Here is a 26,938-nt window from a genome sequence, read left to right as displayed (position 1 = left end):
GATGAGAGGACCCGGATGGAGCACTGATGGTATCTACTGCTGACACTGTTCATCTGGAAAAGGGAGCCATCTTCGGAAAGCAAATTTACATGGAGTGGGGAAGGGGGTTGGGGAATGGGAGAGAAAGCCAGACAGTGTGGAAAGTCAGTATAGCTCAGAGAATGACCCACAGTATTGGTCAATGGCATTGATTGGTCACGATCAAGATTTCACATTCCATTTTGAGTTATCAGTTAATTACATGGCAAGATTAATGATAGCCTTTTGGTTTTTTGTATGTTGGCAAGGTTTTCTCTGTGATGCTTTTGAAACATGATTAAAACAAGGATTTTTTTAAAGAAGCTTATATAAATTTTAACTTTATTTCACTTTAATATTTTTAATGGGAAGAAGGAAAAATAATAGATGTCACGTTGAAAGCTATATTTGACAATAAGATAATAACATAATGGGGAGGGTGGATAGAATGGAAGAGAGAGCACTCACTGGCTTTGAGGTTGGCTCTGAGTTTGAATCCTAAATCTTTCCACTAACCAGCAGTGTTGAAGTTTTAGAATATAAGTGAGGTCCAGAGCCGACCACCAAAAATGAATTCTTAAGACGTCCCTGGTGTCAAAAGGTGATTTTATTAAAGAACAAGGACAGAAAAGCCTGTGGGCAGAAAGTGTTGCTGCCCTGGAGTTGTGAGGAGTGGCTGATTATTCATGGCACAGTTAGAACTGGGTTGGGGGAGGTAAGGAAAAAGGGAGGTTTGGAAAGAACTTTCATATGCTAAAGAGGACCTACAAGATACCTGAGGACTTGCCATTGTCAGGTTAAGATTGTTTTTCCTGGGACACCTGGGTGGCTCAGTCGGTTAAGCCCTGAAGCCACTGCCTTTGGCTCAGGTCACAATCCCAGGGTCCTGGGATCAAGTCCTGCTTGCTGGGCAGGGAGCCTGCTTTTCTCTGCCTCTGCCTGCTTGTGCACTTTCTCTTTCTCTGACAAATAAATAAATAAATAAATACTTAAAAAAAAAAAAAAGATTTGTTTATCCCTCTAGCCAGGCATTAACATTAACATAGTTGGGAGATTTCTGGAAGAATGTCACACGTGTCCCACCCAGAAGTGGGGGGAGGAGGGACTGGGGGAGGAGGTGCTTTGTCCTCAGCCAGCCTTCTGTTCCCTCATCAGTGTGACCTTGGGCACGTTGCTTATGTGTTCTCTGAGCCAGGATATTCTTATCTGGAAGATGTGACAATTCGTTCGTTCTTCAGCAGATTATTTTAGTTTGGGTTTTCCCAGAAGATGCTGAGAAGAGAAGCATTTGGAGTTTGGGGAACTATAAACCCTCAGGTCCATGGTGCCTCTGGAAATGCATGTTCAGCACAAGACTGTTTTCCTCCAGGTAGCGCTAGTGGAATCACTATTTTTAGTTTTCTGTTTTTCTGTTAAGCCATTGTTACAATGGCATGTTTATTGTTGCTATGGGTTGCTACCTTTCCTTATGAAAAAGATACATCTTATAGGAGGTAAATAGCTTTTCCATGTTAATCATACATAAGAAAATACTCCATGGGGAAAGAATTCATTCTCGCAGAGTAAGGAATGAAGGGAAGACAGAAGTGGTGGGAAAACCTGTAGCCCCAAAATTTAATGTAAAATCCATGATTTATGTTTCCACCCGTTCTGCATTTTCCTTTTTTTTTTTGTAACAATGACTTTTATTTTAAAAAAAATAAATAAGTTTCTTTTCTGACGCCTCAGGTGTTTTCCGTGGGTGTGGAACAGAGTTGGCTGAGACTATTTTTATGAACCCATTACAAACTGAAGGAGCCTTTTATAACCTGCCAGTGGTAGGGGGGCCATCTTAGCGCTGAAACTGCTTTTGTGCACCTCACTATTGGTTTCGTGGCTTTGGAATCGCAGACTCTTCTAACCTTTGTACTTTCCTGAGAAAGAAACTGGCAAGGCCTGCATGGTAAGTGACCTGATGGAGCCCACAGCAGTAGTTTCTGGCACAGTTAGAACTGGAGCTCTTTGTTTGCTTGTTCCCAGCTCAGAGCACGCTTCTCAGTAATGACATCGTCAGATGGGGATTTCTGGGTGATAATACAGGACTCTTGGTGCCTAGATTTATGTTGAAGCCTATAGGCTGAGAATTATCTAAAGGAGGCAATTTTCTAAACTGAGTGGCTAGATGTCCTCCGTGGATTTGCAAAGTGGTGAAGAGTGGGGGCTCGGGTATTTGAGGTAACTTTTTCTTGCAGGGAGTTTTCTGATTGTATTTCCCATGGCAGGAGGGAGAGAGAGACCTCTGCCATCAACTGTCACCAAAGGAAAGGGGCTCAAAGGAAGCAGCTTGGAGAACTTCATCTGCAGTGCCTAGAGTGTGGGGGATGGTAAACTGGAGTGTGACAGACGCTGAGTGGGGAGGAGGCTATGGCCACCTGCCCCAGGGGAGAGGGAGAATGAGACCAACAGAATCAGAGGAGCATTCCTTTCCTCCTTTCTCAGAGGTCCCAGGCTGAAGTAGGCAGGTCAGGAGCTACTTACTGACATACTCCTTATATTTGTTAATCTATTTACTTTGTTGCACCCGTATTTCCTTTTGATAAAGAGACTGTTCATGAGCTAGTATCAATTACCATGATTCTGCTTTTCCATATCATCCTTCTCTTATGGGCTGTCCTTAGAGCTGGCTCTTCCACCAAGGGCAGGGGCAAGAATGTGTGTTCTTCAGGGACCAGATGAAGGACACAAGGATAGAGCCAGCCTAGTGCTTGCCTGGGAGAGGGTACTTCACTAGTTTCCTAGAACTACTGTAAAGATATCGCCACAAGATTGGTGGCTTAAAATGACAGGTAGTCATTCCTTCACAGTTCTGGAGGTCAGAAGTCTGAAATCAAGGTGTTGGCCAGACCACATTAGCTCCATATGTTCTAAGGGAGAATCCATTCCTTGCCTCTTCCAGCTTCTAATGGCTTCTGGCATTCCTTGGCTACAACCACATCACTCCAGTCCCTATGGTCACACTGTCTCCTCTTCTTCTGTCTGTGTCAGGTCTCTCTGCCCCTCTCTTATTAGGACACTTGCGATTGGATTTTTAGGTCTTACTAGATAATCAAGGATAATCTCCCCATCTTGATAATCCATAATGTAATCACTTCTGCAAAGTTTTATTTTTGACATAGAATTTAACATTTATAGGTTCCAGGGATTAGGACATGGATATCCTTGAGGGCCCATTATTCAGCCATAGGTAGGGAGTCCCACCAGAGAATCTGTTGGATGGACTAATGGAGGAGCAGGGCTTTTGGGCTCAGGAGGCCTCACTTATAAAGTAGATGCTTTTCTTGGTCAGGTCTAACTGATTTCAGTTAGAGCTGTGGAGAGCCTTTTCTGGCAACCTCAGAATCCTGCTAGCTGTGCCCAATGTTGAGGGAAGGCACAGGTCTTTGTTCATCTCAGAGACATGCCCAAAGCCTCTGAGAAATAGCCTGGAAAGGGATGAGGGGTAGTTATTGCAGCCCTGAGCAGTCCTCAGATGTTGGAGGAGGTAACTGATGGGCAAGTGCCCCAGCCTCTCATCTTCCAGACATACAATTCTGGGAGATATTTTGTAAACTTTTGGTCCTTCGTAGGACCCCCACTGTCCACAGCAGTGACCTCAATAATACACCTTCTTTTATGACTTTTCATCCTTCTGGCTCCCTCACTCTGAATCCTGGGATCACCTTCCAGGTGAATTGTCTAGACACAAATCCTTGTCTCAGGCTTAGCTTTCAGGAGATCCCAAACAAAAAAACGTTCCCAGCAGTGGAATCCCCAAGAAAGCCACAAAAGTATTCCATGGAAACGGACACGGTAAATTTCCATGCTCAGCGAGCACTTTTTGCAGGATTTCTTCCAGGCAGCTTTAGTATAACCTGTCCTAGTCCTTAAGCCACACCTCTTGCCACCCCTTCTCCCTCTACCATGGAAGAGCCAGAAGCAGGGCAGCTGGGGACAGGAGAGGAAACAGCTCAAATTGACCATTTCCCATACTCCCTTGCTCTTCAGTCAGGGGTTCCAGGCTGAAGCAGGCCTACTTGCTGCATTCAGTTCTTTCGACATACACCTTACATTTGCCAATCCATGTACTTTGCTTACACCTACCTTTCTTCCTGAGACAGAAGCGATTCATCAGTTAGTATCAAAATACTATGATTCTGCTTTAGGAGAGTCACACTATTCTGAAGAAGTAATCAGATCATTGCAGGGGGAAGTCTATAATGTGGAAGAAGAATCTCACCTCACAGACAATCCTGTCTTCCAAGTAGCTCAATGCCTCAGTGAATTTATATAACCCATGGTAGGTCAGTTTTTAGATTATCTATTTGTAGTAGGTTAAATATGGCTACAAATTCTTTGTTGCTACTCCCATTGAGAGATGGAGTCAACAGCATGTGGCAGAAGTGATATTCCGGGATTTTCCGAGCCTTGGTCTTAGGAAACCTGCAGCTTCTGCCTGGGTCTCTCTGAACCTCTCTGGGAGTTCTGAGATGCTGTGTAAAAAGTCCCATGACTCTGTCCATCATGCAGAAGAGATCATAACATACAGACAGGCCGATCACCCCTCACAGCTAAGTCTAGCCTTCAGCCACCTTGCCAAGGTGCCAGGGATGCAAAACTGTCTTGTTGGAGTCTCTAGAATCATCTGTCCACCAGCTGGACACCAACCAGTGCCATGTGGAACAGAAGAATCACACAGCCACTCCCTGCCCAAAATGCCTGAGATATAATGGTGGTTGTTTTAAACAGCTGAGGTTTAAGAGTAGTTTGTTAAGCAGTAAGAAATACCTGCAACAGTAATATGGAGGAAAAAGTATTTTGGAGTCAGGTCTGGACTCAAATTCTAGCTTCATTATTTATTATTATGTGATCATATTATTGTGTGATCTTAACAAGTTGTGTAGCTTCTCCTAGCCTCTGTTTCCTTCTGTGGAATACAGAGGTAATTATTTGCACCTCCAGCCTCATCATGAAGATGGAATGTGAAAAACAGAAGAGGGGGCACCTGGGTGGCTCAGTCGGTTAAGTGTCTGCCTTGGGCTTAGGTCATGATTCCAGGGTCCTGGGATCCAGGCCCCTGTCAGGCTCCCTGCTCAATGGGAAGCCTGCTTCTCCCTCTCTCACTCCCCCTGCTCCTGTTTCCTCTCTTTGTCTTTGTCAAATAAATAAATAAAATCTTATTTAAAAAAAAAAAAAGGAAAAAACAGAAGAGTCTCCTTAGCCTCCCCACACCCTTTTCTCTGTGCTTCCTGGGATTCCCAGAAAAGGGCTGCAGCAAGCTGTACCATGCCACTGCTTCCGACGGCACTGTATTCTCTTCTCTTGCTTTTCACCAGACACTCTTGGCCACAGCAGTTAAAACCCACCCCTTAAGATGTCGGGGGAAAGCACAGAATTCTGAAAGCATGCTCCTCATAAAATGACTCTGGACCCTTGGTCTAGGAAAAAAAAATTAATTATACTTGACTTTTAAAAAATTTATTGACTTGAATACTTACTTGGCTTTAATAAAGAACCAGGGAAGAAAATGTAGAGGGAAAAGGGAGTTACAAAGAAAACCGGATTTAAAAAAACAAAAAGCTTGTATTCAAGGAAGCTATCAGAATTGTTACACAGAATACGAGCTCTGTGGTTCAAACACACTAAGCCGCTCATGCTTTCAATGGTTTTGCCACATTTACTTGGTACGATTAACAGAATGGGAAATTGATGAGCTCACACTGCCCTTGCTCCTGTATATCTGACAGTGCTCTACTCTACACAGCAGAATCGCCTTCTCTTCCCTGTCAGCAGCTTTGTTCACAAGCTTTACCTCTAAGAAGCTCAATCTTCATCCAGACTTTGAGACAGGACCCCCTTATTTGCCTTCCATACTCCCCTAGTTGTCCTTATCCCTGTCACTGATGTGCTCACACTGTAAGCACCTGTGGGGTATAATTCACTGCAGGCCTATTAGGCCCTGACCTGAGGTTTGGATGCCTGCTCCTTCTTTGCATGTTTGTAAATGAAAGTTCCTTCAGAAGTGGAACTCTGTATTCACAATAGCCAAATTATGGAAAGAGCCCAAATGTCCATCAACTGATGAATGGATAAAGATGTTATATATATATATAGAGAGAGAGAGAGAGAGAGAGAGAGATATTACCCAGTCATCAAAAGACTGAGATATTGCCATTTGCAATGACATGGATGTAGCTAGATGGTATTATGCTAAGTGAATAAGTCAGTCAGAGAAAGACAAATACCATAGGATTTCATTCATATGTGGAACTTAGGAAACAAAACAGAGGAACATATGGGAAGGAGGGAAAAAGAGAGGGAAACAAACCATAAGAGATTCTTAACTATAGAGAGCAAACAGGGTTGATGGAGGGAACAACATGGATGATGGGTATTAAGGAGGGCAGTTGTGATGAGCACTGGGTGTTAAATATAAGTGACGAATCACTGAATTCTACTTCCGAAACAATATTACATTGTATGTTAACTAGAATTTAAATAAAAATTTGAAAAAAAAAAAAAAAAAAAGAAGTGGAACTTTCTGTAAGTGATGGATTGTGTCCAGGAAATTCTAAAACACCTGGACCTCAAAAAGGTGTGGATTAGTTCATGGTCAAATAAATGACTATGGCTAGTATTTGGACATGTAATGTTTATAAAGCATTTTTGAAGCTAGGCTTATGTTAAACCTCACAATTCTCCAGTGAGGTAAGAATTAATCCCATTTTATAGGGGAAAAACTGAGGTTTATAGAAATTGTGCCCAACGTCATATACAGAGCTGATAAGAGACAGAGCTGGACCTCAACTCCAAGCTGTTTGGTTCTAAATTCAGTGCTCTCTCACCATTTCATTTCACTTTCTGATTACAAGGAACATTACTACTTCACTCTTTTCCTGTCCCTGGGTTGGATTTTCAAGTAGGCAAGTATGATTTTTTCCTACCAAAACACCCAGGATTTTGGCTGGAGAACCAACTGCAGGGCACTGAAGCCACATAGACTGTTATCAACTCAGCTATCGCCATATTTCATTCAATTTTCCATGAGCTTTTAAAGAGTATTAGATGTTACCATTTGTGGAGTTCATTCTAGAATACCAGACCTTGTGATAGTTCCTTTAGGTACATTATCCCATTAATCCTTGTACCCGCTTGCTGAGATCTTCCCATTGCAGATCAGGAGACTGAGTCTCAGAGATATCAAATAGCTAAAGAGCTATGGAGCTGAGATTCAAGCCTGGCCCTTGACAGGAGTCCTCAGACTCCAGCTCTTTCCTCAGCCACCCTACCCCCAGTCCCAGGTCCTTGCTCTCCCTGCCACAGGAGTCAGGGAACCACTCTTCAGCCCTGTCCTCTCACTCTATGGGAACTTCAGAGGGGATTCCCCAGGGAAAACAGGGTTCTAGTGAGGGATGGCAGAGAGGGGTACAATGCTGGACAGACCCAGGTGGCACTGTTCACTGCACAAGTGCTAAGGGCAGCTTTGATAGAAGGTCCCCCCCCCCCCCCCCCCCCCCGCGATAAGTGTAAATCAGCACAGCATGCCACAAGGAAATGTGGTTCACAGGATCATTCTTGCAAGAGGAGGGGTCTATTTGTAAGTCTGTGTCTTTATCAGATTCTGAGAGATATGTGTCCCTGCCCTCCCAAAACTTCCCGCCCTCCCTACTTATGTATGTATGAAGGAGCTGAGAAGCCCAGTTGTCCTCTTGAGAGACCAAAGGCTGTTATCACATGAAAACGGGTGGCCTTTATCCTAACTAGGGACTGGATCACCAAGACAACAAGTTTATAAGGAAACCTTATAAGTTTATAAGGAAATCTCTGGTGACCAGTCTCCAGCACCTCACTCTACCACAAGTGGTCACCCCACATAAGCAGGAAGTCTGAAATGGTTTCTGAAGCCAGGTCCTAAGCTTTGTCCATTTTCCCTCACAGGCCTGTGTGGGAAATCTGCAGCAGACTCCTGAGTTTGACAAGGAAATTCTTTATTTAGCGAGGATAACTTGAAGTAAACTGTTCCTGTGAGCAGGTTTTCCTATGGCCCAGATCCTACCCGTAGCGATTTCTAAGCAGGAAGACCAGCACAGCAACAATAAGGCCAATGACAAATAAATCCCAGTGTGGTCCAAGGGTGTTGTCCAATTTCATCCATTTCCATCTCATTGTAAACTGCTGGGAGAGACATTCTGTCAAAAAAAAATCCAACCCTCCTACTCGATCCAGAGCCATCATCTCCTCCCATCCCACCATCCAAAAGTTCCTTATTGTTGTTTTCAGAGATTTGGGACCTACTGAGACAAACTTACATTAAAAAACAGGATATCTCGGAGCAAGTGCATGGCTTCCAGTTTCATGAGAGCAAAGAAAACAGGTATGTGAGCATCCGGACTCGTTTGAGCAGCCATATCATATAATCTCCTGGCCAAGTGAATGTCCTAGAAATAGAAGAACAGCCCCTACTCATTAGGTGCAGATTCTTCAGGGGTAATTCAATGAAAGTCACAGTTTGAAATATCATTATTTATCTTTGGTAGGCCCCCCTCCGTCCCCACCAAGACATTCATGCCCTAACCCTTGGAACCTATGAATATGTTGTGTTACATGGCAAAGGGGACTTTAAAAATGTCATTAAGGTTACAGACCTTAAGATAGAGAGATGATCCTGGATTACCTGAACAGACTCCATAGACTCTCATGAGCCCTTAAACGTGGTTTTCTCATGGTTGAGCACAGAAGAAAAAGTCGGATATGGCAGAAGGCTTGGGAAGGGCTCCACTCACCATGGCTGGAAGAGCCATGTGGAAGAATGAGAAGGAATGTGGACAGCCAGCAAAGAAATGGGACCCTCTGTCCCATCCAGGCACAGGAAACTGAATATGCCCAGCAACTCAAGGAAGCCTGGAAGTGATTCTTACCCGAAGCTCCCAGGAAAGAACACAGATTGATTTTAGCCTTGAGGCCCTACGCAGAGGACCGGTCAAGCTCCCCAGACTTTTGACCCACAGAAACTGTGAGATACTAAATGTAAGCTGTCTTAAGGCGCTGCATTTGTAGTGACCTATTACAATAGCTATAGAAAACTAACACAAAAATCTTTCTTGGATACTGCTGGACCAGACCTTAGATAGGATTCCTGTTAAAGAGGCAGAACCCTAGATGCCAACAGAACAGTTCCCCAAACAAATAACAATACAGATACTAACAAGCATATAACAATTCCTAATTTTCTTCATAGTACTTATCAGACCTGAAGTCCAAAATTTGTTTCTTCGTTTGTCCTTGCCCTCTAGGACCTGGACAACATGTTAGCCCCTCAATTCCTTGGGCTTAGGGAAATGCTGAGTACGTAGTTGGTCTCTGATAATACTTACAGAATGAATGCATAATCTATTTCGTTCTCAGGCTGGAATTTGATTCCTCAAATGACATACTATATTTCTAGGGACTTTTTTCTCCACTAAATTAGGCCATGGAAGATTAAAAAAAAAGTTTTTTTTTTCTTTGATTTTCACCTACTTATGACTTGTTTTTATTTCTTTGCTTTATTTTTGCTTGTTTTCCCAAACAAAAGTAATGAAAAGGCTAAATAGAGTTTCTTTTAAAGGTTGAAGGGCCTTGGGCCAATACCAGAACTGTACTTAGCTGGGTGTTTTTGGATTATTTTCCAACCAATTGGAAGAGAGATTTTTCACAAACCGTGGTTATCCTGTATCTCTTTGTCTTTCTTCTCCATCTCACAAACCTCCATTACACGGAGTGCAATAGTTGTGAATCCCTGTGGCCCCTGCTAAACCCACTTTTTCTGTGGCATTCTCTCTTTGTTGTGTTCTGCTTATCATTTCTTAAATTTTTTCCAAAGCTTTGCAGTCTCATAAATTGATTTGTTGGAGAAAGAGGAATGTTCTTGCTTAAAAACTTAAAATGCGGGAGACTGTTCTGAACAAACCTTCCTGACAACAGAGAAGATGGATGTTGTAAAAACTCTGATTTGTGTCTCTAATTCCAACAAATTCAGTGGGGGTTCATTTGAAAGCACCCTGCAGATTATAATGGCTATGTCACCCCCACACATGAAAAGCATATTGACTTTAATAGGGCATTCAGGGAACAGCAGCCTTTTTCAATCTGTCAGGCATTCATTCTTATATGAAGCAGGCAATAGTTATTAATTTATTTCTTGAGGCACAAGCATCACAAATCAGTTGCTTAGTTTATAATAAAAACTAGCAAGAAGTATCATTAAAGTGGGATGAGCTCACTCCTTGCCCCAGGGGCCTCACAATTCTCAGCGGGGGTGGGGCCAGACAAGAAAGTCGTTCTTTAAAATTTCCAGAAAAATTCCTGAACCCACTGGCTAATTAGGGCAACCCATATAAAAGAAATTTTATTAGTAGGCTCTAGAAAAGACTCCTTGTTCTTTGATCCTTACTTAGGAAAAGAAATCCAAGTCTTTCAAACAAAAAATTTCCTTTCAAAAATGTTTTGATGATGGCCAAGTTTCATTAAATAAGTCCATTGCACACTCAATCCACTTATATTTAACCTTCCTGTGGTACATTTGAGCTTAGTTTGCTTTAACTTCACTGACTGAGGAGATGATGTAAAGGGATCTGCAGACTCTTCTTAAATAATGTGTTTCCAACTAAAATATCAGCTGTGCCAAAGAACTGCCCAATGTTCACACGTTCAAAATAGCTTCTTATAATTCAAAAATACAGAATTCTCCTGAAATTCTCTGGTTTATGAAAATTGTTTAATTACATGATATGGGAGTTCTCCAGCCCTGAATCTTTGGGTATCATCAAAAACTTTTTATATGGGGACAGAAGTCATTTTTAAAATAATTTAACCTTGTTTTCTTACTATAAATATACCATATTCTAATTGGAGAAAATTTTGAAAACATAGAGCTGAACAATTATTAAAGGCCTACCTGCAATTTCACCCTACAGAGATAAGTACTGATCATATTTTATACACAACCTTCCAGCATTCCAGCGTTTTTATATATATTCATATACACACATACTTTTAACTTAGGAATTTTTCACTTTGCTTAATATTTTGTCTTTTGCTTTCTTTTTTTTTTTTAAATTTATTTATTTATTTTTATTTGCTTATTTACAGCATAACTGTTCATTGTTTTGGCATCACACATGTCTTTTGCTTTCTTAACAATGTATTTCAAACAACATACCATGTCCTCAGATATTCCTTCAGTCTATAATATTTTTATTTTTAATAGTTGCACAGTATTTCATAACAATGGCTAATTCTTATTAAATACTTCTACTCTGTGCCAGTCACCACTGTCATTTATTTAAACCTCATGACAATTATATAGGACAGATGATACAGATATGATACTGTAAATATGAAGAAACTGAGGCACAGAGAGTTTAAGTCACTTACCTAAGTTCTTGGGACTTGTGAGTGGCAGAGCTGAGATTCAAATCCAGTATTCTCCTTCTAGCCTGCTCACTTAACTACAGGGCCATAGAATACAGAATGCAGTGGTATACTACCACATGATGGCTTACAGAACATGCCTTCTATTTTGGAGCAGTTTATTTGTAGGGTTTTTTTTTTAAAGATTTTTTAATTTATTTATTGGACACAAGTAGGCAGAGCAGTAGGTGGGGGGGGGGGGGTTGGGGGGGGGGGAAGCAGGATCCCCACTGAGCAGAGAGCTCGGTGCAGGGCTCGATTCCAGGACCTTGAGATCACAACCTCAGGCAGAGGATTAACCCACTGAGCCACCCAGGCGCCCGTATTTGCAGGGTTTTTGTCTGTAATAAATAAAGTTATCTACATACAGGTTTTTTTTGTTTTGCACACTTCTAATTATTAGGTGATAAGGCGTTTATCTCAAGAGAAGTCATGGCCATTTCTAAGCGGTGTGTGTTCTGTCCTGTCATATTTCTGAGAAGGCCGTTTTAAATACCTAACTTGAACTTGTCCTTTCCAGAAAATAATTCTATTCTGTTGTTTAAAGCTTCAGCTCTAACACTCCTTAAGTGGTCAGACCAGACAAATGAGAAATGAAAATGCTTCATGCCATAATTACTTTTATTTATGACAGGTCTATTTATAATTTATTCAATGAATGCGGTTTTGTTTTCCCTGTAGGATCCCCAAAACGTGTTATCTTGTAGGTCTAACTATACATGCTGGAAACTCATCTCCAAAGGCTATTCCTCCCCCCTTTTGTCTTAATTTATGAAGGATTTCTTAGTCATTATCTTAAAATATACATGCTTTCTTCCATTAAAAAAAAACTGTCATGTGTTCTTTATACTTCATGGTATAAAAGAATTTTAGAGCAAACCCGGCAGCGCTGATGGGTCCACCTGAATTGTTCCCTCGTTCACATTTTCACAGCACTTTACTTGTGTGGGTATGCTCTAGTGCCATTTTAGGCTTTCACTATAGCTGCAGACTGTCTCTTCCACAGTAGACTACGAGCTCTTTGAAAGTTGTCTTGTTCTTGTATCCCTAGAACAAAGCACAGTGTTTCCTGACACACAATAAGCACTCGATAAATTTTTGAGTGAATAAATAAAGAACGGCCAGGCAGAGTACCATGGCAGTTTATGAACAGATGCAGATATCTTTCATATCATTGGAGAGATCATAGAGGAGATGATATGGGAACTATCTTTGAAAAACACAGAGAGGGGGCTTCAGTGGTCAAAACTGTGCGAGAAGATCATTCCAGAAAATGGGCTGATATGACTATAGGTCAGGAGGGTTTAGTTCAAGGTCTCTGGTTGGGGGTGGGCAAGGCAGGGAAGGAAAAGTAGTCTAGAAGGTAAGGAAGTAGGTAGGTTAGGTCAAGGAGGGTTTTGAATGCCAGAGTAAGAAGTTTGGACTTCATTAAGGAGTACAAAGTTAATAAGATGCTTTTAGTTTTGTGTTTGCTTGCATTTGTTTGTGTAAATGCATAATTTGGGGAAGAGTGAGGGGGAGGAGTAACAGTACCAGATATGTATTTTATAAAAAATAAACTGATAGTGCTTTGTTAGATGGATTATGTATTAATTAAAGTAATGCTAACATCTATAACAAGTAAATCCCCAAATTTCAACAAGGTATTCCTGGTTGGAGATGAGTTTTCTTTACATGGTAACTGAGGGACCCAAGCTCCTTCCATCATTTGGTTCTGCCATCCCTTTGCGCCTCTAAGTGTTCTGCATTCAAGAAGGGCAAAGAGAGAAAGGAGAAGCTCCATCTACTTCTTAGCTGCCTTAGCCCAGAAATGACACCCTTCACTTTTACTTCCATTCCTTTGGTAAGAACTAGTTACTAGTTACGTGGATGAAGGGGAGCTGGGAAATGTAGTCTCTCACTAAGAGACACATCTCAGCAACAAGGCCTCCCTGTGAACTGGGATTAAACTCTCTGGCAGACATGGCTTTCTCTGCTGCAGATTTAAAGGAAGAACACCAGAATGGGAAACCACTGAGAAGCCTTTACAATAAGCCTACATGAGTAAAAACTCTGGCCTGAGCCAGGAAACAGACAGAAGGAATGGGCAGGAGGGGATGGGCAACGTGTTTTGTTCATGGTTAAATTTCTGAAGTACTCTGAATGGAGTGTAAATTGAGATAGAGTTTTGTAACAACTTGTGAGCTGAGTGCTTATATTTCTACATTAGTTCAGTTCCTCTCCCAGTTTTTCCTCAGGCATTATTTTGTATTCCCAAAACAATGATGCAGTCAGTCTTGGCCCACAGTTTAAGTCTAGGAGCTCATTGAGCTTAATTCAAAGTCATAAATTGGGGAATGAGATGCTTCTCAGTGAAGCTATTAGGGTAAGTCACCTACATCACCCTCGTCCCAATGTCCTTTCCTAAAGACAGATGAGGACAACAATGACCCATATTTTTATGTTGATTTACCAAGGGTTGATGTATACTTCACTTCCTTCTCCCAGAGGGTTTTATATTTACAAAGCCTTTTTCGATACTCAGAGAAATCCTGGTAATGATATTATTATCTTTCCCACTGGTTTGCATGAGGATTAACTAATAAAGAGAATTGTGAAGTGCCCTGCCAAAGAAATGCTTAATTACTTGATGACTTAAATGCTGTGGAAGTCTGTTCTCCTAATTGCTTTGCTTTCATTAACCATCGCTGGAACAAGATTTCAGCTTTTAATTATCAGCATATTCATTTTAAGGATTAGAAAACTTGGTATCTTCTTGTTAATTTGACTATGAGACTGCAAGATTAATAAACTAGGCCCCTGGGTACTTGGTTATTATTTTTCTAATTGCGAAACCAAAGAAATTAATGAGGACAAAGAGCAATGACTCCTCATTAACTAAATCTAAAATTCCCACATCCGGGTATGAATACAACCCTGTTTTTTTGTTTTTGTTTTTGCATGTAGAGACTTTTTGTAGGAAAAAATACACCCGTAACTGTGAGACACTGATCAACGGGACCTGGACGGGCAAGAACAGAAATGTGGTCAGAGAGAAATTTCCAAGTTTTTTCCAAGTGTATGAAATGTATGTTTTGACAACTGCTATTTGACATTGTGAAGAAAAAGCCTGGGAGAGAGGTTAGCGGTGACTCCAAGGGAGAAAACCAGACCCTCTGACACAGTGGGCCATCTGGGCTCCCATAAACAGTGTCCTCTCTTGCACAGTTGGCCCTGTATCCTCCCTGCACCCAGAGTCTTAAGGCAAAACGGCCTCACTATGGAGGATAAGGCTGTCACCGGCACCTGCTCCTTGAATCACATAGGACAGGTAAGCTGATTTGAATTTAACCCATAGAGTGGGGTCACTTTATCCATGATACACACAGTGCTCTTGTCACCATTATAGTTACATTTTGCATGAGGAATTGTGAATAAAAGCTTTGATCTTACTGAAACTTTACTTAGCAGTCACTCAAATTCTCTTCTGATCTAAATACAAGTCATTCCACACAAGGACTACAGAGCCCCCTCACAAAGCCTTATTGTTTTATTTCTAAGCCTGGGGAGGGGAGGTATCATTGTTCTGTTTTACAGCTGTGGAGGATCTGGAAGGGAGTGGGGTGTGGCTAAATGACATCCAAAGAAATCTTCCGATTTAGCTATTTGATCCCATTTTATAAACACAGGAAGCTTGTACATGCTAAGAATGGGGGAAACAGACTGGATTTGGATTTGACAGTCTTTCCACAGCTTAGGGTGCTGGGGATGATGAAAGTGATCAGCCAAAAGGCAGGCCACAGGGAGAGCTCAGAAAGGCAGGGATCTGGATTGTCAGTGCCTGAATGTGAAGCCCTTGGTTGTTTCAGGGTGTGCATTAGCAGTCAAATAGGAAATTCTCCATCAATAACACTCAACAACTAGCACAACTGTAAGAAAGAAGAAAGCACAGAAAAGCAGATAACCCCCTCATTATTTAGCTCTTAAAATGCAGTCAGAGGGTTGGGGGGAGGTGGGGTTGGGAGAGGGTGGTTGTGTTATGGACATTGGGGAGGGTGTGTGCTATGGTGAGTGCTGTGAAGTGTGTAAACCTGGCGATTCACAGACCTGTACCCCTGGGGCTAATAATACATTATATGTTAATAAAAAAATAAAAAGTTTTAAAAAATGCAGTCAGAAGTATAAACACTAATATGAAATATATACTTGAGCACTAAGAAAGACTTGAGGCGAGGCTCACTGTTTACCCTAAAAAACATGGGGTCAGACAGGCCTGGGTTCAAATTCTGACTCCATTGGGGTGCCTGGGTGGCTCAGTGGTTTGAGCCGCTGCCTTCGGCTCAGGTCATGATCTCGGGGTCCTGGGATCGAGTCCCGCATCGGGCTCTCTGCTCGGCAGGGAGCCTGCTTCCCTCTCACTCTCTGCCTGCCTCTCTGCCTACTTGTGATCTCTCTCTGTCATAAATTAAAAAAAAAATAAAAAATCTTTAAAAAAAAAAATTCTGACTCCATCACCAGTGAGTTCTGCAAAGTTGGCCATGTGTGTTAACCTCTCTGCACTCTTGGTTTCCTGGTGCATACACTGATGACAATGATAGGGCTTACCTCATTGAGTGATTGTGTGATTTAAATAGCATAGTATAGGGGTGCTTGGGTGGCTCAGATGGTTGAGTGTTTGCCTTTGGCTTGGGTCACCATCTCCAGGTCCTGGGATCAAACCCCGTGTCGGGACCCCAGCTCAGCGGGGAATCTGCGTCTTCATCTCTCTCTGCCTTACCCCCCACATCCCCCCTCCACTTATGCTCTCTCTGTCTCTCTCTCTCTCAAATGAATAAAGTCTTTTAAAAATAAATAAATAAATGGAATAGTATATATAACACATCAAATGCCTGGCTACTACTATCATTATTAATATTCAATACACCTTTCTCACTGTGTCAGAACCCAATACCATCTTTGCCTTAATTACACTTACTAAGGGATTCACCCAGTATCTCCTTGTCGTGTTAGCTCTCTTTCTTAATAAATATATATGCCTTATCTTTTCAAGTAAAGTACAGTCTTTGAAGGATGGAGATCTATTTTCTTAGGATACTCTAGAGTGCTCACACAGTGTCAGCTACATAGTGGGTGATTTATAAGACATTTCTGGATTAATGTCCCCTTGGTATCCAGCTCTGACCTCATTCCCGCTTTCTCCTTGTTTACTGAGAGCTTGAGTGTCAATGGAAATTTTAACAGAGAAAGGCCTGGAGGTGGAAGGGAGTGGGGGAGGGCCCACTACTATTGCTGGAAAAAACTTGAAGTTACAAATCTAATTAGCCTAGACTAGATTTATCTCAACTCATTATTATGTCTTTGGGCATAAATGGAGAAAATAATTTCCTTCTCATAGGGTTCATGTTAGGGTAAGTATTATGTGTTGGCACAGGGGGGAGGGATTCAGCAAATGTCTTTTTCTTCTTTCTTCTACACTGATGACATCAATGAAATTAAAAACATTTACAATTTTTTTCCTTCCCACACAGCTGTCATTACTACTTTTGGATTATTACCTTTGCGATACCTAAACCGTGTTCGTACATATAGGCCAGATTGAACATGGCTTGTGCACTGTGGTACTTGTCCGCTGCAATGCTGTAATGTGTGGCTGCTGTCTGATAGTCCTTCTTAGTCCCATAGCCATAGTAGTGGTAATCTCCGATTTTTACTCTAGCGAATGCATTGCCTGACAGAAATGTTAGACAGAGAAGAAAAAGAACTCTGATGTTTCATGCACAGTTACTAATAACTCAACCTAAAGGCAATATACATTAAAAAGAAAAACAAAACACTTGGGATCTTAGAATCAAGATTAGATATAACTTCTGGAATATAAAACATAACACTCATCTTTAGCAGTCTTCATTGCAGGACCACTCCCATGGTATAGCATGAATGTTCTCAAAGAAAAAAAAATTAGGAGTTTTACCTCTGAAATTCTTTTTTGAATGTAGGTCAACTCTTGGGAAACTAGATCCCACCTCTCTGGTTCTCAAACTTCACCCCTAAAGGTCTACTCTCCTGCATCATCCAAGTCTCCTTCTTTCCTAGACCAGTCCCATCAGTCATTTAAACACACTTTGGTATCCTCTGTCAATAAAAACACACCCTCTCTTTATCTCATGGTGTGTCCTTCTAACTACTCCCCATTTCTCTGTTCCCTTCACACTCAGTCTTTTCCAAATTGTGTTCTATATTGATTGCCTCCAAAGCTTCACCTCCCATGCACTCTTCAACCTCTCCAATCTGCTTCTGCCCCTCTCCATGAAACTACTTCTTTCAGGGTGGTTGATAACCTCCATGCGGGTGAACCCACCGGTCACTTCCCTGTCCTCATCTTACTGGACCTCTAAGCAGCTCTGGAGTCATTGGACCTATCTGCCATCCACTTTCCTCTCTTGACACTAGTGACCTTGCACCTTCTTGATTTCCCTCTGCCTAATAGACCTCTCCTTCCCGAACTCTTGCCTCAGTCCTCCTCTACCCAGCTTGTAAATGTTGGACCATCAAGTGCTTATTAGTTGACTCCTTTTTTCCTTTTCTTTTCTTTGTTCATTTCTCTTCTCTCTCCTCTCTTCCCTTCCTCTTTCTACGGCTCTCCTCTATCTTAACTCTTTTTCTAGGTGATATAGATTAGTTTTGTGCCAATCTTGACGTTCACTCTTCCTGAATTTTATCTACAGTCCTGTCTCTCCCTAAACACCCAACTCCTCTAATCATCTCTTTGACTTCTCTACTTGGATCTCAAAGCATGCAATTCTTAACACCCTGCTACCTACCTCCCTCAAACCAAATCAAACCAAATCATCAGTTCCTTCCCAATCTCAGTACTAGCACCATTATTCAGGCTATAAATGTAAGATATTTCCCCCTCCTTTTTTTTTTAAAGATTTTATTTATTTATTTATTTGACAGAGAAAGATCACAAGTAGGGAGAGAGGCAGGCAGAGAGAGAGAGAATGGGAAGCTGGCTCCCCGCTGAGCAGAGAGCCTGATGCGGGGCTCAATCCAAGGACACTGAGATCATAACCTGAGCCAAAGGCAGAGACTTAACCCACTGAGCCACCCAGGTGCCCCTCCCCCTCCTTTCTTATTGAATCCTTCAGCAGGTCCTACCTCTAAAACACACCGGTTTGTTGCTGTCTCCTTCACCACCTAGATCAAGCCTGGAGTACTATAATAGCCTCAAAACTGTCCTTTTATCTCCACTTTTTATTATATTCTCCATTTAACAGCCAGGATGATTTTCTTTTAAAGATTTATTTTTTGTGTGTGTGTGAGAGAGAGTGCTCACACACGTGCATGCACGCACAACTAGAGGGGAGGAGCAGAGGGAGAAAGAGAATCTCCAGCAGACTCCCCACTGAGTGCAGAGCACCAACCAGGCCTGAGATCACGACTTGAGTCGAAATCTAGAGTTGGTCACGCAACTGACTGAGCTGCCCAGGAGCACCCCAGGATGACTTTTTTGAAAAAAAAAAAAAAAAAAAAAACAACAACAACAAAAAAAAAACAATAACAACAAAAAAAGTAAAGTCAAATCCAAATCCTTGTATTTCCCTGTTAGCCCCAAAGTGCTTCACTTTGCACTTGGAATAATATCCAGACTCCGTGACCTCCCAGTCATGCTTCATCTGCCTTCCGCCTCCCTGACTAGCCTCATCTCATGTCATTTTCTTAATAGGCTCTAGCTTTCTTAATAGTCCGTAATACTCTTTCAACACACCAAGCTCATTCTTGCCTCAGGACCTTTGCGTTGAGATTCTTCATGTCCCTCTGCCCGTCATGTTTGGACTTCTTCTGACCCTTCATGTCGCTGATTTCTCATTATTGGGGTCTCACTGCAAATGTCACTTCTCTCCTAAAGGCCTTGTCTGACTGCCTTGTCTAAAGCGTCCTCTCACCCCCCACCCTCAGGAGTTACCTATCTCACCTCCATGTTCTCTTTCCTTCACAGCACATATCGCTGTTCTCTTATTTGTTTACTGTCTCTGTCTCATGAATTTATTTTCTCTCTCTCTTAGGAGGACAAAAGCTTTGATGTTCTTGATCACTGATATTGTCCCAGACCTAAAATGGTACTTGACAAATACTTACGGAATGAATGGACAGACCCGGTAGAAAACTCTTTAGAAAATGCTTTTCCCAAACATTAAGTAATTTAGAATCTTATTTTCCAACAAATTTGGACATATTCAGGAGTAGAAAAAAGTTCATTTGACTTTTTAAGACATGAGACTTCAATCTTTCAAAGGTCACTTAGGGTCGCTTTGGGGTCCATGTTTCCATTCACTGGGAAAATGTTAACTGAAAAGTTGAGGGAATGCTGGACTTCTAAATCTGTCTAGGACATCTGTCTCAGGTGTGGCCAACCCCTCTAGCACAGTCTAGACTTACTCGGAAAAGGAGAAAAGTACCCTGTGTACTATGGTCTGAGGTGTATAATTGAGGGCTATAGGACTCCTTTCATCCAGAATTGTCCCCATATTTGGCTTATTGCAATGCCTAAAATCCTTTGGAATTGATTCCTTTGGGTACTGAAGTTATTTTAATCTTCTAGAATCCTCTGTTAAAGTGTAATACCATGAGCAATCGTTAGCTCTTCTTGAGTAAAGATATCATCATAAAATTCATAAGTTGCTGAAGACATTGGTTAACAGGGTTTACTTCCCAGAAGTAAAAAAAAAGAAAAGAAAAAAAAAAGTTCAGGTAGCTGGGGGCAAGTCCTTATGGCATTGCTACCCAAGAGAGTGGCCTGGACGGACCTGGAGGGGCAAAAGGGCCTTAGGGCCCTAACAAGAAACCCACTCCATTTCTAATTTTGCCCAAAGGTGCCCTCCATTGACCCGAAGATTCTTCCTGGGCCACAACCACAAAAGTATAGGACTTCTGTGCATTTTCAAGCTTTATAAGCAGTAAGCAGGACCTCTGAAATCCCTGAGCAGGAAGGCAGTGAACAAGCAGGTTTTCCAGAGAAGTCAGCTCCACCATAATTAAGGGGCTGACTAGGGACATATGGTGACCCTGGCAGGCTGTCAAGGGGGTCCCTTGACAGTGGGAGGGATTCTTCCCTTGAATTTCACAGTCACAGTGTGGGGACTGAGTCCTGACTGAGTCAGCACTCTCCTCACACACAGCCACTGCGGAAAGAAGCACCACCAGCGCCGAGTAGCTATGCTCATTATTATGTCTCCTAACCTCGAGTGAGGCACTTAGCAACCTCATCTCCAGGACACTCATGCCTGACCTCTCTTGTGACATGTAATTATTTTTAGCGGCCTGCCTTTTTTTTTTTTTTTTATATTGGTGAATTCTGTTTAATATTAATGTCCCCTCGCTTTCAATGCCTCCTTTCCTTGGTGCAATGTCCACACATTTCCTGGCTTGGAATAAGCCTGTATTTGTTGCAATTGAGCTGATTTGCCATAGCAGAGAGATTGGTGCTGTTTTCCTATACCAAACAAGGTCTTTATTGCATTTTAGAAAACACATGCTTTTCTTCTTTTGGGAATTTCTTGCTAAAATTGCATGGCTGGCTTGCCGCTCTGTCCCTGGGTCAGTGGGATCTGCAAAGGCACCCCTATGACTTTCCCCCTCGGCTTCATATAGTGTCAGTTGAGAATAATTTTTCTCCCATTCACTTCTTATGGAAAAGAGACAATTCAACCTTACCATGGGACAATTTTAAGAAACTTAATCGGAAATAAAATTGCTCTTTTACTGCATGAGAGCTCCTCACATATCTAAATCCTGATCGTGAGAGCTTTGCAGCATCTGTTTGCTTTTACTAATGCCACATGCCAATGTTTTCCCCCCAGTGTTACTGTATATTCTTCATTGCTGTGAACCCTGCAAGCTGGGCACAGGAACCCCAGGAATAGGGAGAGGATCTTGATATTTGACTCTGGGTTTTGTTCTGTTTCGTTTTCTGATGCTAACCCATTAATAGTTATAATAAAGATCTGAAGTTTGTAGTAATCATCCATGTGGTATTTTAAAAGAGCAATCAAATGAGTCTTAGATCCATAAACAATTTTGCCTATAAATTCATTGAGACATAGGTCACTTCTCTGATAAGTTCAGAAAACAAACAAACAAACACCAAAACTCACCAAATGAGTGACTGAAGTCAGAACAAGAAAACTGGTTTCCTGAGTCAAAACTGTCCTGTTTCAAACAACTACTCTGGTGCCTATGGTTTACCAAACCAGGGACCTTGAGCATAACAAAGAAACAAGGAAAAGAAATTCCTGGAAATGACCCCTCATCAAAGGCTGACCCTAAGATTGGTACCGTCAGAAAGACCACCTAATTGATAGCCTGCAGCTTTCTGCTTATATATCCAAGAACTCAGCTGGAGCAAATCGATGACTGATAGTGGACAGGGACTAGGCATGTGCTCATTTTTATCTAGGTTCTGTACCTTGAATGGCAGCTCGATTCCATAGGAGAAGTGCCATTGGATACATCTTCTCTTTTTCAAGAATCTTAGCCTTTTCTAAAAAAAGAGAGACATTTCATTAGGAAGGCTTAAAATACCCGTGTAGTAAAGTCATTTATGCATATGTATGATTGGGGAATTGCAGAGAATTTTAACTTATCTTACTAGATTCCAAAATGAATGCTGAATTGCTTTGAGCTACTTCATACCCCATTTCTGCAAGTAGTGCATACTGAACAAGAGAAGAATCTATGTCACCATCCTTATAGGCAAAGTATGCTGTCAGGAATTTCTCAGCCCAGTGGCCTAGTTCGCAGACACCTTTATAAAGCTGTACATGGAGAAAGAAATCAAGCACACAAGTTAGCCCATATGCTTCATCCAAGGCAAATGATAAATAAAGTGAATCTTTGGCTTCTCCTGGCTGGTCAGGCAAGGATTTGGGGTCTAAAGTATGGCTTTTGAAAATTATTTAGGGGGAAGAGATAATACCTCTCATAGGCACAAAGATTTTAAGTGTAAATTTTTTGGTCTTGAGCTGAAACTTCCTGAGGCTTATTTTAAATTTACGTAATAAATTCTCCCAGCTTAAGGCTATTTGGCAGGACAGAATGTTTTGACTTCTGTTTTTTAAAAAAAGACTGTTCTGGGTACTGCTGCTCTGCAAGGGTGAGTTATAAGGCCACAGCTGATGTGGAAAGGAGAGAATGAAGGGAAGACAGTGCCTAAGGGTGTAGGTGACATAACCATGAGGAGGTGTGCAGAGCTCTGTGGGGACAAGTGTCAACTTAGCTGAATAGCCCTTATGTAACCAAAAGAGGTTAGCCATACATAATTCATTAGGAAGTTGGCAAAGGAGCAAATCTAAAGATAGATTATTAGCTGGCAGCCTTTGAAATGAGTTTCAGAGGGGCCAGATTGCAACATGGAGGTATTTATTTTGGTTCAGCGGAAGTGTTTAATAAATCAATGAAGGGCATTAAGGTCCTAAAAGCTTTCTTTTGAAAAGTACATCACTGGCTCAGGCTGAAAGGATTCACTTTTCCAGTTGTCATCCAAATCATCAAAAACTTAAGGACCTTGCTTTCTGGGAAGAAGTGGGCTACAGTTTCTAAGCTAAACGAAGCCTTTCATTTCCCAAGTCACAACTCCCAGTCCCACTTAGAAGGGCCAAATTGCCCTGGCCATTTGAATGAAGGCTGAGGCAGAGCTCCTTAACTGAATTCTGAGATGAGCGTTAAACCTGATGAAAAGCCAAAAGCAAGAGAGGAGGGATCATTTCTCCTCTTCCCTGTCCCAGCCCGAGTTACATCATAACTTTTCTGCCTGGCCAATGTCCGTGTTCACACTCTCAACGGGAAGAAGTAATATCTATAAAACCAAAGGCACCAACAACTGAAGGACAGTATCCCCTCCTCTCTGTGATAAATGAAATATGCTTTAAACACATGCCATTATTTACCTCCACAGCAGTTCTGCACGATCTTAACACTCCTGTTCCTGTCGCGTACATCTCGGCCAGGTAATAAATGGCGAGGGGCTGCCCACTCTGAGATGCCAAGTAAAAATATTTGAAGGCAAGTTTATAATCCTTCCACACTCCAGAGCCAGCTGAAAATTAAAATTATTTTGAGCCACCCCTTGTTTGTTTTATTTTTTTTGCGTTATAATCTATGGGTATAATGGTCACATGATGCCTACTATTTTAAATAGGATGAGAAAAGCCAACCAAAAGTCAAGCTGTTATAGATCCACTATGTGGAGGGGAAAGAAGTTAAGTTTGCTTTTAAGTAAGAATGTGGAAATTTATGTTCTTGACCCATTCAGAGACCTGAAGAAGAAAGACTTTTAAGTCTCATGAAAGTATCTCCTCAATTTGGCATACCTAAAATTAGTGAAAAGGAGACCAAGAGGTAGTCTCTGAGGACCGAGGATATCAGGACGTGGCTCACCATTCTTGTCTTTCCACATCAGGAGACCAGTAGAGCTTCTCCCAGTCATAACTACAGAGTCTGGAGCAGGTGAATCCAGTTCCAGGAGGCCCTGCTCAGACTGAACTCATACTTGGAGCAAGGAGAGGCATTTAGGGCTAGGGTGGAAAATCAGCATGCTCTTAGCAGCTTGTCCTGGCTCTCTCATTACCCTTTGTGAGTTGGGCACCCTCTAGGAACTTCATTTGTAAAAGAAGAGGCTTTCTCTAGATGGTCCTTAACTTGTCTTCCAGCTCTTAACATTTCATAACCTTTAGAAGCAGTGCCACTAAGAGCAAAGACTCTGGAGGCAAATCACTTGGGTATGAATGCCAGTTCCACTAACCATGTGATCTTGGGCAAGCTGTTAGACCTGTGATGTGCCTCAGTTTGCTCATCTATAAACTGTAGGATACCCTCTAGACATGTTGAGAGGACCAAATGAGTAGACACACATAAAGACTTAATAAATATTAGCCATTGCTATTACTCTTATTCTAGAAGCTGGAGGAATCTGAGAGATCCTGGGCCTGGCACCTGGAAAGAACTAGAAGAACAAGGCCATTTTGGCAACCACCCAAAACAATATAAAACAGGCCATTGCCTGGGCTACTGTAGAAAATGCCTGCTGACGATGCAAACTCCTGATGCTCTAGCTCTGCCTCTGAAATGAAGGACTTAGTGGAGATTCTCGGGTATGTTCAGATCTCTTGGTACTCATCTTGGGCACTCCCTCTCTCAATCCCCATGGAGTATTACAAACTTTCATGGCTTTCTGAGACCTCCTACCCCAAACACTTTACTTTTGTTCTCAGAAGACAGCTTGGTGGTGCCTAGTTCATTGAGGAAATTTTCTTTTTTAAAAAAATATTTTACTTATTTATTTGTGTGTGAGAGAGAAGGAGAGTGAGCATGAGCAGGAAGGAGGGGCAGAGGGAGAGGGTGAGGAAGAAGCAGACTCCCAGCTGAACAGGGAGCCCCACGTGGGCTTGATCCCAGGACTCTGGGATCATGACCTAAGCCAAAGTCAAACCGACTGAGCCACCCAGGCACCCAAGAAAATTCTTACATTGTCTTTTCTCACTTGCCTCTCTCTCCCTCCCTCCAGATTTATATCTGCACCATCCTTTCCTCCAACTCTCCAATCTTTGAGGGTGAGAAATCCCTCCTCTATATTAAAACTAAAGAGGCCTCCACCTACCTGGGTGCATTCAGATCCTAATGCCACCCAACTTTTTCTAGAATCTCTTCATCAATTATCTCATCACTCCCAAGATACATTAACCATCTCCATTGGTTGGCTCTTTTTTTTTTTTTTGCCAAAAATTATACCCAGGTCTCTCTTAAAAAGAACTTAAAAAGAACTCATCTTAAAAAGAACTCCCTCTTGGTTCTTGATCCCCCTGATGCCACTGTTCCATCTCTTTTATTCCATTTAAAGGCACACAATTTCCAAGAATATTTTTATCCATCTACTTTCTCACCTTCCATTCATACCTCATTCTATCATATCTGGCTTCTACCCCAACCAGTCCAATGACCACACAAATATTCTCTATATTGAAAAGTCCCATTGATTCTTAGCCTTTTCTTTTCTTTTCTCTTTTCTTTCTTTCTTTTTGTTTTGTTTTTTTATTTTGAAGAGGCAGGCTTCTCATTGCATTTCACAGGGAGGCCCATTCATTTATTCTTTCTTGAAAGTATCATGCTATGGCTTCCTTAAGATCACTCTTCCCTTCTATTCCTCTGATCATGTCTTTTCAGTCTTTTCGTGACTACTCTTTCTCTACCCATCTTTTCAATACAGTACTGAGGACCACCAGATTTCTGACCATATCCACCGTTCCTCTCAGCTACTTCTAACTAACTCCTCTACGTTGATGCCTCCCAAATCTTCTCTCCAAGTCTGACCCTTCTGGTGAGTTTCATACCTGCTTTTGGTTATGCACATTTGCTATCCAAGGCACCTCAAACTCAACCTTTTCAAAAGTGAGTTTCCTCACTGTACCTCCTTGCCTCCTCCCTCAATTGGTGTCCTTTCTTTACATCTTCAAATGCATCCTCATAATGCTGCCTCAGTATTCTGTCTAAACCAATCACTCCAACAATTTGATCTTTGAAAAAAAAAGGAGTAGAACTAATCATGCATTTGTCATTCCTGGTACAGCAGCCATATTTGTAGCACTTACAGTAGTACATGAAGCCTAATTGAAACTGTGCATTGGGCCATCCTTTCTCTGCAGCTTTCTGAAAGTATTTAAATGCTTCAGCATAATTCTGCAAGATAATTACATTCTATTACTCAAAGGTGTATGTATAACTCCATGGTAACAATTGCCTTCCACTTAAAAAAAAAAAGATAGATAGTGCTTTATGTGATTTAGGCAAATTAAAACAGTATCAGAAGTGTTATGCATTTTATTTCATTATTATGTTAGATTCTATTAGGAAATAATTACCTCTTTTCACTGTAAATTATGTCTTTTCCTACCCTGACAATAGGTTTTGTTAGATATTGGGGGAGGGTCACTCAAAAGACAGAGGTTACACAAGAAACTAAATTTCTCTATCAGAAAAAATCCTCAGGGGTTGTTTGATTTCTAAGGTTACTTAGAATCTATAATTCTAAGATATAATTAGGGTTGTTATTCTTGTCACAAATTTGTTTTATGTCTCTTTTGGCAAATATTCCACTGAATTATTTTCTAGTGTCAAATATGATAGTTTGGCAAATCAGGTATTAGAGACTAATTCCTTTAAGTTAATCAAATATCATGAATTTTACCCTATAAATTGCTAGAAATATGTTGAAAAGATAGAGAAATTATTTAACTTACCACAGGAACTCCTTTCCCATAAAAGTAAAGAAGACCGAGCCCATGAAGACCAATTGCATTGCCCTGGAACAGTTTTAAAAATTCAAGTAAAGTCCCAAAACAATTCATGATAAGAAAAATCATGACAAAATCACTTCAAATATTTAAAATGCACCCAATAGGGGATTAAATCAAGGCAAGTTAAT

General features: G+C 41.4%; 1 protein-coding gene across 4 annotated transcripts in view; it reads right to left on the bottom strand.

Moving 5' to 3' along the window:
* Positions 1-7,747: 7,747 nt before the first annotated feature.
* SEL1L2 (SEL1L2 adaptor subunit of ERAD E3 ligase) overlaps positions 7,748-26,938 on the bottom strand; it is a 119,925-nt gene continuing 100,734 nt past the window's right edge. For 2 of the 4 annotated variants that reach the window (XM_045981194.1, XM_045981192.1), the window contains 8 exons: positions 26,754-26,816; positions 26,106-26,193; positions 23,409-23,557; positions 22,112-22,277; positions 21,929-22,003; positions 17,019-17,191; positions 8,343-8,471; positions 7,748-8,205 (listed from right to left, as the gene is read on the bottom strand). In XM_045981194.1, coding sequence (XP_045837150.1) covers positions 8,086-8,205; positions 8,343-8,471; positions 17,019-17,191; positions 21,929-22,003; positions 22,112-22,277; positions 23,409-23,557; positions 26,106-26,193; positions 26,754-26,816 — 963 coding nt within the window. In that variant the 3' untranslated portion in view covers positions 7,748-8,085. Of the gene's footprint in view, positions 8,209-8,342; positions 8,472-17,018; positions 17,192-21,928; positions 22,004-22,111; positions 22,278-23,408; positions 23,558-26,105; positions 26,194-26,753; positions 26,817-26,938 lie in introns of all 4 variants that reach the window. The other 2 variants (XM_045981191.1, XM_045981193.1) reach the window with 1 other exon arrangement.

This window comes from Meles meles, chromosome 16 (genome assembly GCF_922984935.1).
Source record: "Meles meles chromosome 16, mMelMel3.1 paternal haplotype, whole genome shotgun sequence".
NCBI classification, from domain to species: Eukaryota; Metazoa; Chordata; class Mammalia; order Carnivora; family Mustelidae; genus Meles; species Meles meles.
Note: the sequence above shows the minus strand (reverse complement) of the source record. Positions and strands in the feature narration are given on the sequence as shown.